General features: G+C 37.3%; 1 protein-coding gene across 2 annotated transcripts in view; it reads left to right on the top strand.

The window, feature by feature from the left end:
- CFTR (CF transmembrane conductance regulator) overlaps nt 1-18,913 on the top strand; it is a 145,537-nt gene that overhangs the window by 83,569 nt on the left and 43,055 nt on the right. For both annotated transcript variants that reach the window (XM_073328163.1, XM_073328164.1), the window contains 5 exons: nt 943-1,208; nt 3,428-3,507; nt 6,344-6,494; nt 8,559-8,786; nt 12,909-13,009. In XM_073328163.1, coding sequence (XP_073184264.1) covers nt 943-1,208; nt 3,428-3,507; nt 6,344-6,494; nt 8,559-8,786; nt 12,909-13,009 — 826 coding nt within the window. The remainder of the gene's footprint in view (nt 1-942; nt 1,209-3,427; nt 3,508-6,343; nt 6,495-8,558; nt 8,787-12,908; nt 13,010-18,913) is intronic.

Here is an 18,913-nt window from a genome sequence, read left to right on the forward strand (position 1 = left end):
ATTTTTCTCCACACCAGTCATGATTTTATAGACCTCTATCATATCCCACTGTAGTCGTCTCTTTTCCAAGCTGAAAAGTCCCAGTCTCATTAATCGCTTCTCATATGGCAGCCGTTCCATACCTCTAATAATTTTTGTTGCCCTTTTCTGAACCTTTTCCAATTCCAGTATATCTTTTTTGAGATGAGGTGACCACATCTGTATGCAGTATCCAAGATGTGGGCATACCATGGATTTATATAGAGGCAATATGATATTTACTGTCTTATTATCTATCCCTTTCCTAATAATTCCCAACATTCTGTTTAATAAGGTTACTCTTATACTAATTCACTGAAGTGCTTTTGGCCTTACCCAATGTGGTTATGATACAGATAAAGCATTTTGTTTGTTTAGTAATTTAGTTTGGCTTAATTCTCAATTAAAAGATTTTCTTTTTTAGAAAAGGATGAATTTCCTACTAATTGGGTAGGTTAGTTTTTATTAAATAACTCCTAATAAGGTACCTTGTTCAGAAGATATTACCAATATAATCCATTTTTCATAATAATATAGAGGGGAAATCAAAGAGGACTCCTAAGCATATATTAATGGCCTAGTTCCTGTGTATTTCCTTATCAAATCATCTACAGTGTATGTGTATGAAACAGATTTTAGAAGATACCGTAGATTTTGATAAGCACTCATGTATCTGAGAAGTGATAAATAAGGTATTTAGCACATTGATAGCTGAACACAGGGATGAGAATTTAGGCTTAATAGAATATGGAGTGACCAATTAGTTGTGTTTTGTACATGGAGGTTGATGTTCAAGAAAGAAAAATCACCCATATGGATTTAGGACAAATGGAGCTTGTAGATACTACTTGTGTAATAATTATAGTAACAGGAATGAAGATGCTTTTTGAACTTACTGTATTTTTTTTAAATTGCATTTCATAGATATGCTGCAAGTGTGGCAAATGCAACAGAGGCAAAAAATGCCAGCTCTGATGTGTCCAACAGTGCTGCAGTGATTGTCACCGACACTAGCAGCTACTATGTCTTCTATATTTACGTGGGAGTGGCAGATACCCTGTTTGCCTTGGGAATCTTCAGAGGTTTACCCCTGGTGCATACTCTTATAACAGTTTCTAAAACTCTTCATCAGAAGATGCTGCACGCAGTTCTTCAGGCACCGATGTCAGTCGTCAACTCTTTGAAAGCAGGTAGTCAAGTTAGAAACTGACTGACTTAATTATTTATGCCTTTGATTTTAATTAAAGAGTGCTTCATTCTGTTTAAAGGAAACCATTGTTTTCTCTACCACCTCAGTTCAATTTTAAATGTTTGCTACATCAAAAGTAAAGTATGAATCTTGTAGAACATCTTGACTGCATTTTAAGTACCACACATTTTAGATGTCTGCGTTGGTTTTGAAATATCTCCTTCAGGTTTTATAAAAGTTGTCATAAATATAAAGGGAAGGGTAAACACCTTGAAAATCCCTCTAGTTGCTCTTAGGTAAAAAACAACTTCAGGTCTGTGAAGACTTGTGAATTTCCCTGCAGGAGGTTAACTACCCTGCCTTTAGGTAGAGAAAAACTCCAGCTCACAAAAGACTTTTGTCTCTGCTCTGGCCCCCAAGCAGAGACAAAAAAAAATAAAATAAAATACCTCTAACTGCTTTCAGCTTAAAACCTGCTTTCCAGCAGCCCAAAGGAAAAAAAAAAATTCCTTTTAAAATCTGTGCTTCTGGTTCAAAAAATCTCAAATTGATCTCAAAATGATCCCATCGCTGTGCCACCATGTCAAGGTTCCTTCCCCACTCTGAAGTCTAGGGTACAGATGTGGGGACCTGCATGAAAACCCCCTAAGCTTATTTTTACCAGCTTAGGTTAAACTTCCTCAAGGTACAAACTATTTTACCTTTTGTCCTTGGACTTTATTGCTGCCACCACCAAGCGTCTAACAAATATATCACAGGGAAAGAGCCCGCTTGGAAATGTCTTTCCCCCCAAAATCCTCCCCAAACTCTACACCCCCTTTCCTGGGGAAGGCTTGATAGAAATCCTCACCAATTTGCATAGGTGAACACAGACCCAAAAGCTTGGATCTTAAGAACAATGAAAAAGCAATCAGGTTCTTAAAAGAAGAATTTTAATTGAAGAAAAGAGGAAAAGAATCCCCTCTGTAAAATCAGGATGGTAAATACCTTACAGGGTAATCAGATTCAAAACACAGAGAATCCCTCTAGGCAAAACCTTAAGTTACAAAAAGACACAAAAACAGGAATCTACATTCCATTCAGCACAGCTTATTTTCTCAGCCATTTAAACAAAACAGAATCTAACACATATCTAGCTAGATTACTTATTAAGTTATAAGACTCCATTCCTTTTCTGTTCTCGGCAAAAGCATCACACAGACAGAGAGAGCCTTTGTTTCTCCCCACCCCCCAGCTTTGAAAATATCTTGTCTCCTCATTGGTCATTTTGGTCAGGTGCCAGCGAGGTTATCCTAGCTTCTTAACCCTTTACAGGTGAAAGGCTTTTTCCTCTGGCCAGGAGGGATTTTAAAGGTGTTTACCCTTCCCTTTATATTTATGACAACAGTGTAAAAAAACCATAAAAACAGACAAGAGCTGAGTTCACTTTGGATAAAACTATTGTATAAAATACACAGTCAGCTCTGCAATAAGTAACTGAAGGTCAGATTCAGATACCCTTACTCCAGGTAATCCCACTGAAGTGGATGGAATAAGGTGCTACTCAGCATGAGTAAGGGTATCAAAATCTGTCCCTAAAGTTGCTGGAGATTTTGTTACATAACTAATACAGTAAGTGCCACTGTCATCTGTGTATAAAATTCCTGTCCTATCCTCATTTACTGGACTATACTTAAAAGTATATAGCAGGAGACACTAGTGAATAGAAATGGACCAAAATGAGTCTCCATTTCATATAACTCCTTCTTATTACTAATTCTCTCAACATCATTTTGCACATTAAGTCTGCTTGGAAGTCAGGAAGCTGATATTTGGAAATTAAATACCATGCTAATGCACAGACTATCCATATCTATTTCAAAATCTATTGCATGAGTGGTACAGCCTGTCTGCGTTTGTCTCTCTTCCCCTATCCCATCTAAGCATGCATCTTCTATTGCACTAACCTATTCTGCATTTTCCTGGGACCTCACTAACTAAAATAAAAGCTGTAGGGCTAAATTCAGCCCTGTTGTAAGCAGATGTAACTCCATTAACAATAAGGGAATAACACTTATGCCAAGGCTGAGTTTAGCGCAAAAACTTTAAAAACATCTCTCAGTTAACATTTCCATGTGCAGAAAACCTACAGTTTTAGTTAAAGCTGACATCTGTAGAACATATTCATGTAACAACGAGTCCTTTGCCTGTTGCTTTATTTCTGTTTTTTTCCATCTGTAGGTGGAATACTTAACAGATTCTCTAAAGATACAGCCATACTGGATGACGTACTGCCACTTACAATATTTGACTTCATTCAGGTTTGTAAAATCAGAGTTCTAGATATATTTGTTTATTTAGTCTTCCCCTGCAGTCACACAGCATGGATAACATATCATATTAAATAAAAAGAACTAAGCAAAAAATTAGAACGCAACATTTAGCTTGTTAGATTCCCCCCCCTTCTATTTAGCTGTAGGCCATGATCTTAGCAGGATTCAGGAAACAATTGGACATTTAGATGGATGAATATCTGCAGAGTTACGGTAGTAAATACTTTTTAAAAAGGTTTTGGAAAGGATATAAATTCCTCATGCTTCAAGCCAGCTGCTAATTACTGTGGGTTTGGTGGAAACATTGCCTGTGGCGAGGTTGTTCCATAACCTGCATACTACAAGGCTACTTCCTCTGAAGCAACTGGTACTAGCAACTGTCAGAGACAGGATACTGGACCAATAGACCATGGAGTAGATCCAGTGTGGCAAGTCTTATGTTCAGGAAGAATATATGAAACTTCTGGAATTATAGTATTTTGACATGTCAAGAGGCAACACTGTATTAAAAACTATATTGAAATGAGAGAAATATGCAGCCGGATTTTGATGTAGCCCAGGAGTTGTGTATTACAACTTAGGAGACTTGACTTTAGAAGCCATCTAAGGGTCCATGCTCAGGCCATTGAAGCTCTGATGTATAATGGTGAGGGTTTGATTTTGATAAGGAGACCAGTTTACTGTCTTAAATGTTTTGGTTAATTTAATTCATGTACCTAGTACAGCTGGTTGGGAAATTTCCATCGGAATGATTTTCCAGTGGAAAATGCCCTTTTCACAAAAATCGGCAGTTTTCCATGGGAAAGTTTTAATTCTGAAAAAAAAAAAATCAATATTCTGTAGGCAGAAAATGAAATTGACAACAGCTTTCCAGGCAGGCAGCCAGCAAGAAGAAAATTCCATTTCTCCTGAAATGGAATTTCTCAGAATTTCTGTCCCATAAAAATGTGGTTTTTACTTTTCATCCCATATTGAGATACAAACTTTCTTGAAACCTTGAAGTTTTCCAGGGGACAGAAATTCAGTTTTCTGAGTTTAAATTATAGGTTAAAGGGAGATTAAATTACAGTCTGTGAAGGGGAAACCCTGCTTATATTCTATACAAGAAATACCTATTTAGAAGGGAAAAGAAGCACCTACACAGAGCACTCAAAGGAGGTTCTCATAACTAAAGAGTCAGTTATGAAATGTAACTTGTATCTCCTGCTGAAGCAGTCAGTCCAAGATCCCATTTCAAACCAGATAAGCAGTATTTAGGATTTCAAATAGCCAACCTCTTTACATTTGTATAACATAGTAGGGATTAGGCTTTAGTATAATGTTATTCATTATAGTGACTTCACAAAACTACTTGAAAACATGTACATTTTTAAAATTATACCTCTAGATCTGCACTATTAAAAATTGAACTTTTTATGAAAATACAAGGGTGCTTATGGAGCTATGTGTGATATGGTTCGCTGTGGAAGTTCCACTTAGATATACAACTCCATTTTATACATTAGGATGTTTCAGGCAGGAAGCACCCATGTTCAGACTAAGAGGGTGCTCCTCTCTCAGAGGCCGCAAACGAGATATCCTGAGCAGAGTCGTGATTTCACACTGTTTGTTCTTGGACATTACTTTTCTCATTGTATGCTTAAATGTCCCGTTTTAGTTTTCTTCTCTGTTTTCCATTTTCCATTAACATTTTGCTTCAGTGACTATGATCCATGAAGCCATTTCCTCTACAGACTGTGGCCCAGATCCTGAAAAGTAACTCCCAGTGGGAGTTAGGCAGCTAAATACCTTTGAGGATCTAGGCTTGTCTCACTTTTCTACTTCTATTGCTCATGCAGGCAAGATCAGATACAAAAATGGCACAGCAACAGTAAGGACAGTGTAGCACAGATTGATAACCTCTGCAGAATTCGAGAGAATGATAGGAACCTGTGTTAAAGCAGGGCCATGATGGGACTGTATGATTCCATGTGGAGTCTTTGATTTGGGAGTTATATAATTTGTCTGAATTTCAGATGAATGGTTCATTCTCCTCTTAAGATTAGAATGGTTGTTACATTCCGCATTATGAAATAACGAGCAAACACAACTCTTGCATTATCACAAACCAGTGCAACACAGCCTGCAAAATTATAACCCATGCTTCATCAGCCCAAAGATTCACCTCTTAAAACAAATGTAAAATACAGTGAAGTATCTCATTGTTTACCATTGCAGCTGCTACAATAGGTGTTTGTCCATAATCCTTGGTGCTCCTATTCAATTGCTTAGATTCCAGATGAGGATTTTTTTAAATTAATACTTAAAAAAAAAAAAGTGAAAGATAGGAAATTTTTCCCGAGAAAAATTTATGTTAATATAGTGTTTGTGAAAGACACCAGACTGAGATAATCGGAAACTGAAGTCCTCTTGTACAGTCACAGACATCAAGAGCAGCAATTGTGCAAATTTCTTTCCAGCGTGAAAGTTAATTCAGTGTCCATGGCTATTCAACCCTCACTTTCTGCTGAGATTGCCAGTTGTCAGGAGGTTTTATGGTGATATGAATACTTGTCTGCTAGAAAATTATTTGAGACTACGATTTCAAAACTGAACAGTTTTCAGTCACTTACTGACTGGGCCTGGATTCAACCAGTGATTTAGAGGTGAAAGTTATCACCTTTTTTGCAAAGCAGTTCTTGCTGTATCTAGAGGCCACTGATTTACTTGATTGAAGTAATGAAGTTGAATAGTACATAGGCCTCAAGGGGTGATTCATCACCAATCTCTAACCTGTAAAATCAAAATGTACTGTATCAATACTATTTTTTCTTTCCTCCTACAGTTAATACTGATTGTGACTGGCGCCATAATAGTAGTCTCAATTTTACTGCCCTACATATTCCTGGCATCAGTGCCTGTGATAGGAGCCTTTATTATGTTAAGGACATATTTTCTCCGCACTTCTCAGCAGCTGAAACAACTGGAATCTGAAGGTATGTGTGATGCTTCTCTGGGTACCCACTGCTGTGAGTCACCTTGTTGCCTCCAGAGCGAGAGAAACTTGCCTGCGACAGCTGAGCGATAGCTCCCCATCACAGCCAGCTTGTCATCCCCTCAAGTATTCTCATCTGGGTTACACCAGCCTTGCATTTGTTCTGTAGGTAGTTAACAGATGCACCCCAGCTCCTGAGACCCTTCCAAGTATCCCCCTGTCACTGGTTACTCATAGAAATACCAGGTGTGCTGTCCTCAAAGGAACAGAACACACCAGCGTGTTAGATTCAACTCAGGGCCAATACTTTGATTTACAACATAGCACTTCAATATATTTATAGTTAAAACAAGAGTAAGTTTATTATTAAATAACAGAGATTCAAAGTGTTAGAAAGACAAGGTATTGGAAACAGTTGGTTACATATCAAATAAAACCATAACACACAATCTAAACCTTAGACTAAACTAAAATTATTTCCTTGTCTTGATAATTCTAGCTTATCCCAAAGTCAGCATTTTTCAGCAAGGATTGTTGAGATCTCTTTTTCCCCCAAGACACAAGCCGTTCTCACAGCTTGTCCCCTCAGTAAAACCGTACAGGACTGTCTGCCTTGCCTCCTAGAAATACCCACAAAGTTCATTGTCCTTACTCAAGATAACCCGCTGTGGCTTGTTTTTTCCCCCCTGTGTGCCCCTCGCCTGTTGATTTCACATCTCTTCATTAATTTTTGACTTTGTGTGTAAATGGAACATATATTGTATTAGGTTACATCAGAGACAGGGAGAGAGAAGCATTTCTTGTGTTAGAGAAAACTTGTTTCTTCACCTCTGTTGGTGACACAGACTTTAAGGACACACATTTCTGGTACAGACATTTAACTCCTTAAATATCATCCATACAAACATGTTGCAACGATGATGAGGATGACATAAGCTTTTATTAGAGAACTTACATGACACTCTTTGGTGAACTAAAATGTTCATACCAGACTCAGGAGACACCTGTAATCTCCTTGCACTCCCTGTGTACCCCTTTGCCAGCTGGCATTAAGAGGTTCTGGGGTCACAGTAGAAGCAGCCACATTTGTAGACACCAAAACCCACAACAAATAAATGGAGAAGCAATTTACCCTTTCACCTTTTCTTTGCCTTCTCTGGTGCAAGATTCCATTGTCTGCAGGAGCAGAACATTCATCTCCCCTGATAGCTTATGCTATTACTCAGCCAGCAAATAAGGAGTTCCCTCCTGCCAAAGAGTAACGAAGAAAACAGATTTAAAGTTGGGCATCACTAGTGCAGCTGAAAATAAATAATGACCTGAAATACCATTTTAATAAGATTAAATGTACTTGAAAATTTGAGATCAGGCTTCGTTGGTGCTCAGCACCTCTCAGGGATAGGTCCTTTATGCAGAAACATATTTAGAATATGTAATGACAATGCTATTTTAGAATTTTAGAAGCAAGGATTTGCTGGATCATTTATTCAGACAATGTTGTGGCTTCAGGACAGACCTTCAGCTCCTTAGCATCTCAGTCATGAATGTCAGATATTGATGATTACCTTTGCTTTTGGTTAGGGACAGGCCTGAATTGTGAAGTTCAGAGGGATCATTACTACTTTTGATGTGTTGCAAAACTTCTATTACAGGTTTGTCGTACTCTGCAATTCAGAGCGATGAGGCATTCTCTATTTGTTAAAAACCTTGCCTTGCTTAGTTTGCAGAATATTAAGAAATTCATTTTTGTTGGTTTTCCTCCATGTGATATTTCACTGTAGCAGGGATTTCTACAAGTAATTATACTGGCTGCAAAAAAAATTAAATGTTCACTCATAGATTATACATTGAATGGAATTTCATCACATTTATAGGACCACGAGTACCATATATCCTGTTCTATGAGTATGTTGATGGTATTTGTGAAAGAAAAATAAGATACATATAATTTAAACAAATGAAGATAGTTATATTATTGAGTGGGATTGGGCTTTTAGGTCATTTCTATTCTGAAAGATACTGAAGGATGAATGTTTACAGTGTTTTTAATCTAAATACTTTACAGCCCGGAGTCCAATTTTTACACATCTTGTTACAAGCTTAAAGGGACTATGGACACTAAGAGCTTTTGGGCGACAGCCATATTTTGAAACCTTATTTCACAAAGCGCTGAACTTACACACAGTGAACTGGTTCCTGTACCTGTCCACACTGCGCTGGTTCCAGATGAGAATAGAACTTATTTTTGTCCTCTTCTTCATTGCTGTGGCATTCATCTCTATTGCGACTTCAGGTACAGTAACTTTACTGAGAGATTAAAATGAAAGCTTTGCTTCTGTTTAAGGGGCCAGATTTAGAAATTATTGCAGGTTTGTAGTATAGGCTGAAAACAAAGCATTAAAATAGCAAATTTATTGTTATTCTATCAAAATATTGTGAGTTATCAGTTAAAATAGAAATGAGGTAATTATTATTATCTAAAATCTGATGTTTTACAGAATTGGCTGAAAGGGTTAATTTGAAAGTAATATCCAGTGAAGAAAAAACTTGTTAAAGTGAACCAAAAATTTCCTACTCAGTACTGTAACTATTAAAAAAATTCTCTTATGTTAATGCAACTGTGCACCTCCATACCAATAAATGTGCTCTTAATCTGTAGAGCTCATAGCTCTTAGCATAACTAGATTAACATTACTGTTCCCATATGAGAAACAGAAAGATTCAGTGAACTGGATCAGGTCACCCAGCAAGTCAGAAACAGAACCCATGTTTCCTGACTTCCTGCCTAGCGCTCAAACTACTGAGAGTACAGGTTAGCACCTGCCACCCAGAATCCCTGAAATGCTCACAACTAATTATAAAACTATTTATGTTATATGCTCTCACCATCTCACTCATTGCTGAAATGCTGCCACTGTTGGATAGAAGTTGGCGGCCTTTGACCAGCATAGCATCTGTACAGTTTAAGATGGAAGGTGAACATCTAAATGAAGCCATAGAGAAAATGTTAGTTAAATATAATGCATTTCTTCAGAAACAGAATGCCCCAAAGCCTGTCTGCTTTGGTTTCTCTTTGCATGTTAAAATTATTGAGCCCTGTGCAAAACACAGCAGTTTTACTGAGTTTTAATATATGTTATTGTTATATGTATATTTCAGTTCTTGTTCATGTGCATTTGTCCCCCTCTCCCAAATTTTACATTGAACTTTGAATTCAAGTCAGTAAAATCAAAGCAGATTGCACGCAAAAGCATGAGTTTTACCTGATTTTAGGGAGAAAACCACAACCCCCCCCACAAACTATTGCATTGCACAGCTCTAATACTAGTGAATCAGCAACAGCGCTTTCAGACAAAAGATGTGCTTAGAATGCTAATGCATTCTTTGCCACATTAGATTTCAGGACTTTAGTATGGGAGCCACATTTGTGCATGGATTGGAGAGAAGGGATAGACCCTTCTCCAGGTTGAAACTGTTTTTTTTTTTTTTAACAGTTAACATAAAAAAAGGACATGAAAAAAATACATGCATCTTATGGTGGCTATTTGCAGAGCCCTTCGACAGAACTATAGCCGTGTATTAATTCCTAGAATTCTCCTCTTTTCTCTATTCTGCATTTTGTATTGAGAATTTTCATGAAAGATATACAGTAGTTTAAAAAGAACATATTAAACAGAATAATCTTAAATACTGAGTATAGAAATGATTGAGTATTTAGCTGAATTTCTTATTTAGTTAATAACATCCACATTGTGCTAATTAACACATTTGTAAGAACCCATTAATTTGCAAGGCAAATGTTGCTTGATTTTTACTTGTCCAAATACTTTCAAAATAGCATCAATAAATATTAGGAGAGGGAAAATCAACTCCGTAAGTAAGTCAGTTTCATTTATTTGAATATCATCATTTACAAAGAGGTTACCATTAAAGAGTCAAGATTTAACAGCAGCGGTTCCCACAATAGTGGTAACAGTATTAGAGATACCAGAGTTAGGGTCCTGTCTTATCGGGTACGGAATGCCACCTGTGAGATGCAAAGTCGGGAGGCATTTCCTATTCTGAAAATAAGGGAAAATCCTGATATTGCAGATACCATTGTAAAGTAATTCTTGGAAGATGTTAACTTTAAAGGTGACCAAAATACCTGGACAATTTCATTGTGATGCTATACTGCAAAAAGTATTACACCTAAATTTGTTATCCATGGTATTTAGCTAAATTTTTTCTCTAGGACAACACAAAATATAAATTGTTTGATGCCTAATCCCATTCTTATTGGGATCAATGACAATACTTCCGCTGACTTCAAATGACAGAAAGATAGGCCCTTGTCTACCTGTACAATTATATTTCAGTATTTGTTATATTTTAAAATTGAGAAAAACAAAATATTAAAGACAAAAAACATTAATTAAATATTCTTCCAGATATAGTGTTTTAAATTGATCCAGACTCTATCCAGAATGTGGAGTGCCAAGGTTTTGAGCTGTGTCAGACAGGAAGTCTCTCCTTTGTATATTTACTTGAAGTTCTACTGCCAAGTATTGTATATTACATGTACAGTTTTCTAGCACTGTGATTACCAGAAGCTTGACACAAACTCAGGAGAGAAGGAATTTAGAAGAGTCTTTTTTGCATTAGTGTGGCAGTGTTCTGCAAAAGTGTACTGTAGACTGTTTTCAGATAGTTTGGCACAAACTATACTTTGCACTTAACGATCTCCCTTTTCATCTAAGGAGCTCAAAGCACTTTACAATCATCAACTCCAAGACAACAAACTTCATTAAGGTGGAGTTAACTCCAGACCACCACTTTGCACCATCTATAATCATTACTGTGCAGCTAGATTTCAGACAACACATTTGGATTTGGATGAAGTTTTACAGTTGTGTATTTGAATAATTTAATTTGCAAATTCAATAATGTTGTGCTCATTTAGCTGCATTAATACATTCAGCAAAAGCAAAGTTCAGATATTCAAATTTCATCTGCCCAGATTCATTTTTTTTCATTTTATCTGTTTTTTAATGAGAAGTTACACAAATTTGTATCGTAATGCTCTATCTCCTTTTACACCTTTAAAAGGGACATTATCAGCTTAAAAAGAATCACTGTCTGAAAATGTTTGCCTACTTTACTTAAAACTAATATTTCAGGGGACTAACTGAAAAGTTACAGGGAAAAATCATGAGGAAGCAATCTTCACTTTTCTCCCTTGTTTGTTTATTTTGTGTAAGCACTTTGTATATAGTCAAGTTCATATTATTCAGGAACACAAACACAATTTTAATAAATATGAAAGTTTGATTGTGCGTATAGATATAGATATGGGCAGGCAGACAGAATGTGGTAGGTGCAGTACCTGAAACTACTCTGAATTTGTTTTCTGAAACTGATCAGATTTTAAAAGGACCATGTTCCTTTTTATTCTTCAGATTTATAATTACTTTGATAAAGAGAACAAGTCTATAAAAAAACGTACAGGAGGTTAGTTTTTGAGGCAATGGACAAACCAGAGGAAGGTAGCTGTAGTGTAACCAAAACTTTTATCCAATTTGACATTTTAAGCCCTGTATGCAATGGCATGTCAGATTCAAAACAGAACCATGGAGGGATTACAGTACTCATGACAGTCTGTGTGAATTTGCTGAGAGGCAGCTAAACCCTACTGATATTAATGACCATCAAACAACCAACCCACAAAAAGTCACAGCACCAACTTTCAGTAAATAATAAGAAAAATTCGTTCCCAATTTGGCCAACAGACGAAACCCCAATCTTCAGTTTGTGGACTAAGCAGTTTGAATTATCTTGGTGGTGGTAGCATTAAAATGGAACTCTAGTCACAAACCTCTCCATAATTAATTCTTTTGACATCTGGATGTGACAGATGAGGCATTTTATAGATACCTAGAGTCTAGAATGAAAAACTTGAGGGCAAGTAATTAAGGTCACATAGGGCCTGAACCTGTTCCCAATTTAATTCAGTGCTAAAATTCCCCATTAACTTCCATCAAAACAAGAGCAGATCCATAAGAATATAAGAACAATCATACTGGGTCAGACCAAAGGTCCATCTAGTCCAGTATCCTGTCTTCTGACAGGATACTGGTGAGGTGCCCCAGAGCAGAATAGGTAATCATCAAGTGATCCATCCCCTGTCGCCCATTCCCAGCTTCTGTCAAACAGCAAGTCTAGTATCAATGTCAGGAATAGAACCCAGAATCCCAACTCCCAGTCCTTTGCTTTAATTGCTAAAACATGCTTCCTCTTTGAACAGCGGCAGTAAAAAAATAAACACTTTTACTGGACATTCACATTTTAAGATATACATACCCATTTTCTCTGCTAGCCATTGGCTTTTTATTTGCATGTAATCATATTTATAAACAGTTTTCCCCCCTGCCTGCAGGTGAAGGGCAAAGCAAAGCTGCCATTATTCTAACTTTAGCCATGAATATCATGAGCACCTTACAATGGGCAGTAAACTCAAGCATAGACGTGGACAGTCTGGTAAGTATAGAAAGCAGCTTGTTTTTATTATTATTGTTTGTTATTATTATTTGTTATTATTATTACTACTTTTCAGTAAAATTGTCTTGTCTTGTTTACTGGTTTGTTTTTGAACTATGTGGCTGCAAGGCAGATATACCAAAAACCTCCACTCACAGTTCTGCCAGCAACAGTCATACTTTTTCACTGCAGAGACTAATTTGTGTGGTGATTCCGAGTTCAAAGTCCACTGGAATTATATATGTTGACAACAAATAACTTCATGTGGGACTTCAAAAAACAAAGCCAGATAGATTTGAAGTAGTGAGTGGAGAATGTCAAAAAGGATTGGATTTGTTTTGCAAAGACCAGGGCTTATCCAATGCTTAATAGTCTATTTTAGGAATTTATACTGCCACCCAGCGGTGGGGCATACAAGCAACTTCCAAATAAAATTAATAGCAATTGTGAAGGCCCTAGTGAACTTCCTGGAGTGTTTGTCACTTCTTCCTTTTTGCTACATAAACTCTGCTTGGGGTATGGGTTTTGTTTTTGACTTTGATTAATTTACCTCTTCTAAAGATTGATTTGTTTCAGAGTAATTTGTATTTTTATTTTATTTATTTAGGGTCACTTGTGGGGTTTTTTATGGGGAGTAGAATGTTTGACACAATGTTGACTCACAACTATCTAAACTTTTTGAGAGACAAGGTGGGAGAGGTAATAATGCCTTTTACTGGACCAATTTCTGCTGGTGAGAGAGACAAGTTTTTGGGCTTACACAGAACTCTTCTTCAGGTCTGGGAACAGTATTCAGAGTGTCCCAGCTCAATACAAGGTGAAACAGATTGTTTAGCATGAAGGAGTTAATACAAGTTATAAGAGACTATTCAAGGTGAAATGGGCAGTTCATACTGGGAATAAATTTTTGAAGCTGAAAAAGTAGGCTGAAAACTCCTAAAAGAGTATGTTTGCTCATGCAATTTCCAGCCTTTTCACTTCTGACTAGAAACTTAGAAGAGTGAAAAGGAGGTAGGGAAGTTATCAGACTATTTCACTGTGTTAATTGCATCTACCTTGAATGATGTGCACTACATGATCTACTTTAAAACATCCTACTTTAACAACAACATCCTGAGGCACCTAAACAATTACACCAATGGTATCTTATTAAATAAAGCCCGCGAGCAACATTACCTAGTTCTACTTTCTCCAACCCTTTGATCAGTTAAAACCATTTCAGCAAGAGCTTGGGAAACAGGTGGGTCCTGACTAGATCTCTAGGTCACCAAATCTTGGTTCATTTGCATTCAATTGTTTTTTTTTATAAAGGATGGGAATGGTTGGTGTTGGGGATAAAGATTTGCCAATTTGTTATTTTTAACAAGTCAGTTCAGCCACCCATTCTGAAGCTAACCCTTAAGAGCCAAAAAGATAGGAATTAACCATCTACAACATATGGTCCCTCTGCAACATTGATGACTTGTGGTCATCTAGAAACATAATGTACCCAGAGAGGTGCATATTTCTCCCCGTCCACAACGACTTCATCATAATTCTGCTCTTCTATTACATCAGACCAGCGCGTCTCCTTGAAAGGTATGTATTCTTATTGCACAAGAACCTTGTGAAACCAGCTAAAGTAGGAATACCGCCGCCTTCAAAACTCTTAAAAATATTGATACAACCTCTATGGCAACAGCTTGTTTACCATAACAGTAAGATGCATAAAAAGGCAACTCTTTTGGATGGACTGGTGTTAACCAAAACATCCCCTTGTTTTATGTTAAGGCATGAATGTGATAGTAGCAATCTCTCAAAAATATTTCTATTCTATCCATCCCCTGTCCTATTTGTAAACTTCTTTTTAACTCCAGGAGACACAGTAAGGCTCTTTTTTGCAGAAAAAAAATATGTACAAAAGTCCTCTTCACACACTATACCTTTCAGTGTTATTATTAGAAACAGAAGATGGAACTGATATTTCACAAAGGGAACACTAGTGCCTGTCCTAGCCTGCAAAGAGTGTTTGATATAGTAGCACTTAAGTAAGGAAGATTTCTCTCTTTATTACTATTTTTAATGACACATTGCTGTAAAAACATTGGCTGGTAATAGCAGCCAGGCAGTAGCAAAAACAAATCCCCATGTTTTTTGCAGAATTTTATGAGCACTTCCCTATGCACATAAGTAGCTCTTTCACCCCCTGCCCCCCGAAACATTTGCTATCTCTGTGATATTGGTGCTTCTGAAGTGCATCTATTATCAAATCAGAGATGGAAAAGGGCCTGCCTCCATGCCAAATCTACTCTATGCCTCTTCTAGTGAAGGGTTGCTCCCAACACTACAGTTTCTAATGCCTTTGTCCAGTCTAGTTTTAGATGTCCCAAGTGAAGGGATTTCCACAGCTTCTCTGGAGGGCTTATCCCTCAGGCTAATAGATCTCACTGTCAGGATTCTTCCCTGACATGCACCCCCCTTCTCTCTCTGCTAGCAGACAAGGGATAATATCACCACAATCTCAAGGGAATATTACATTGTACTGCATATAATGATGTGTATTTATTATTCTTAATTCTCTGTATTACTTACAGCCACCAAACAGGTATCTGGTCCCCACTCTGCTAGGGGTTATACAAATAGCTAGTAAAATATCTTGGCCCCAGAAAGCTTACAGTCTTGTTGCCAGAGCCTGCAAAGATGTAAACATGTGCTTAACTTTGTGTTAACTTCATGCCATTGAAATCAGTGCACAAAGTACTGACAATTCTTTTTCAGGATCAGGGTCTTGGTTAATGGCAAGATGCAACAAGTGGATGAAACAAACAGATGGGTGGTGGGTGGGAGAACAGTGATATGAGCATGTGTATGCATTGATTGAACAGTGCACACAATTGTGAAGAAGAATTAGGGAAGTACAATAGGAAAAATACATGTCCTACACCTAGACTTGGGGCAAATTTTAAAAGCAAAAACAGTGTTAGTGTTAAGAGTTGAGTCTGATTTTTCATTTTCTTTTCAAAAAATCATTCTTAACTTCAGATCTTTGGATTTTTCCTGTAAAAATGTGATAGTGAACTAGATAGAGCAGGTCACAAATTTAAGTTGTTCCCTCCCGCATTGAAAAATTGAATTTTCAGTAACCTGTGGAATTTGTTGCCAGGGGATGTTGTGAAGGCCAAAAAGTATAATTGAGTTAAAAAGATTAGATAAACTCATGGAGGACAGATCCATCAATGGCTATAGTCAAGATGGTCAGGGACACAACCCCATGTCCATACACCTCCAACTGCCAGAAGCTGGGACTGGACGAAAAGGGATGAATCACTCAAAATTACCTGTTCTGTTCACTTCTTTTGAATTATCTGTTACTGGCCAGTGAAGACAGGATATTGCGCTAGATAGACCATTGATCTGACCCAGTATGGCTGTTCTTATGTAACACATTTTGTTGAAAATGTCAAGCAGCTCTAATTTGAAACAATTTCACTGAGATTTTGAGAGCTACAAAGGTAAAACCTAGGCTGCACTGGAGGCTGTGAGAGAACAGTAACAAGGCGAGGAGGTTTACTCTGTGAATCCCAAGCCCTTCTTTCTATCACACCTGTGCATCCGAGGTTGGTCTGTAGTATCAATCTTTTTTTTAAATTGCCAAGCATAAGTGAGGAATCTGTATACATCAACCCCATCTTCAGTTTTCTTAACAAGATTCCTGAAATAGTTCATAGCATTCACTCTCCCAGTGATGTTGCTAGTTTCTACATATTAAACTATGGGATTTCCTCACCATTATTCAGATTATTTAGCACCCTTATTATGATAGTATTAGCCTTAGCACACAAGAAGCAGCATACCAACCGCTCTCTCTCTTATCTAGAGCACAGATGTCTCAGCCCAGGGTCCTAACAATTGATAAAGATTTATTTTCTTTTTCTTTCTGATGGCTCTTTTCAGTGTTTGCTGCTTGATCAGGTCTGTTATCCTCTTTTGGCCAATTATCAGTCCACTCTGGTACCTTCTCTTCCTCAAGAGCAGAATATCTCTTGTTGGGGACTAAACTGAATCTTGCACATAATGTTTCCCTTCCATTCTTAATATATTTTCTCAGTGCACAGTTCCTCCCCTCTTTCTCCTATGTAACTCTCTCACCCATTATCTTCCAGAAATGACGACTTTGCTAGATAAAAATATAAAATATAGATAAAAATATAGCCCTTATGCAGGGCAGGACACATTGCATAGCTTTCATATGAGATCATGCTGGATTTCTTCATTCTCTTTCCTCAGGACATTACAATTTGAAATCCCTCAACTTATGGTGTTCTCTCAGACTCCAGACACTTATGCCTCTTATCAGAACTTTCTTGGGAATGCCCATAGAACTTACCTGTTTGTTCTTTGCTGCTTAACATCTTATTAAATATTAGACTGTCCACTGATAAGGTACAGCTGAAAACACTATAGGTCTTTCCTTTTTAGGCAATTCATATTATGAATAATAAGAACAAGAGGGTACAATCAGTCAGTAAAGCTCTAGAAAGGACATGGGTATTATTCATTAATACCTTTGCTTGTATATATCCACTGGAATCTATGGTATTACCATTGGCTAGAATTTTAACTAGTGTTCTCATCTGCTTCACCGCAATCTCCTTTAATCCTTCGGCAACACTAACATCTAAGATGGGCCAATATGAGGGTTTCATAGCAAATTTTTAATATTTCTCATGGGGGTGTTTCCCCAGCCATTCCAATAAAAGATTGTAAGTTCAAGGTGACCTTGCTTGGCTTCAGCTGCTAATGCCCTTAATGGTCTTTGAAATTCTCTTTACACTGTCTCAAGGCTTTATCTGCTTTGCCACTTTTTATAACATTTGGTCAACCTAATATCCTTCTATTGTTTCATTTATTAATATCAGTTAATTAGATTTCTCTCCTGACTTTGGTCATTTCTGTCAATATCTTTTTTACTTGATTTTAGCTCTTTTTCTTATCCTACCAGCAACTCCTGTGATATTTTTAATTGAGCTGATTTTTGTTTTTTCCTCCACAAGGAAACAGAAAATCTGTTTTCCACTGAGTGCTGCCTTTGCAGATAAGGCCTGAGCTAGACCCAGAGGAATGTTTTAATGCTTTACAACCTCCTCCTTCATTTATGTGTACCTTGTAGTAGCAGTGCTTGAACTGGAAAGTGGCAGTTCCTTTTATTAGGAAACAATAAATTGTCATGCATTCACTATTGCATGCCAAGATCACTTTCCTAAGGAAATATTAACACCCCCCCCCCGCCCAAGGGAGACACTAATAACCCACTTGCAAAGTGTCACATTGCTCTACCCCCTGTACATCAATAAACGATTAAAGTAAGAGATTATGAATCATCTTCCTCCAAGATTCTAAGGCTAGAAGGAATCACTGTGATCATCTAGTCTAACTTCCTGTATAATATAGGCCGTAGAACTTCCCCAAAATAATTCCTTTTAAAACTAGAGCATATCCTTTAAAAATATCCAATTTTGATTGTCAAATTGTCATTGATGACAAATCCACCACATGACTTGGTAAATTGTTCCCGTGGTTACTGACCCTCGCTATTAAAAAAGTATGTCTTATTTTCAGCCTGAATTTCCCTATGTTCAACTTCTAGTCATTGAATCATGTTATACCTCTCTGTGCTAGAATGAAGAGCCCATTATCAAATATTTGTTCCTCATGTAGATATTTATAGACTGAAATCAAGTCAGCTGTTAACCTTCTCTTTGTTAAGCTAAATAGACTCAAGCTGCTCAATCTCTCACTATAAGCATGCTGGCCGCTGCTTCTTGCAGCTCCCATTGGCCGAGAATGGCAAACCATGGTCACTGGGAGCTGCAGGCAGCCGTGCAAATGTAAATAAACTATCTGGCAGCCTGCCAGCAGATTACC

Source organism: Lepidochelys kempii, chromosome 1, assembly GCF_965140265.1.
Source record: "Lepidochelys kempii isolate rLepKem1 chromosome 1, rLepKem1.hap2, whole genome shotgun sequence".
Lineage (NCBI taxonomy): Eukaryota > Metazoa > Chordata > Testudines > Cheloniidae > Lepidochelys > Lepidochelys kempii.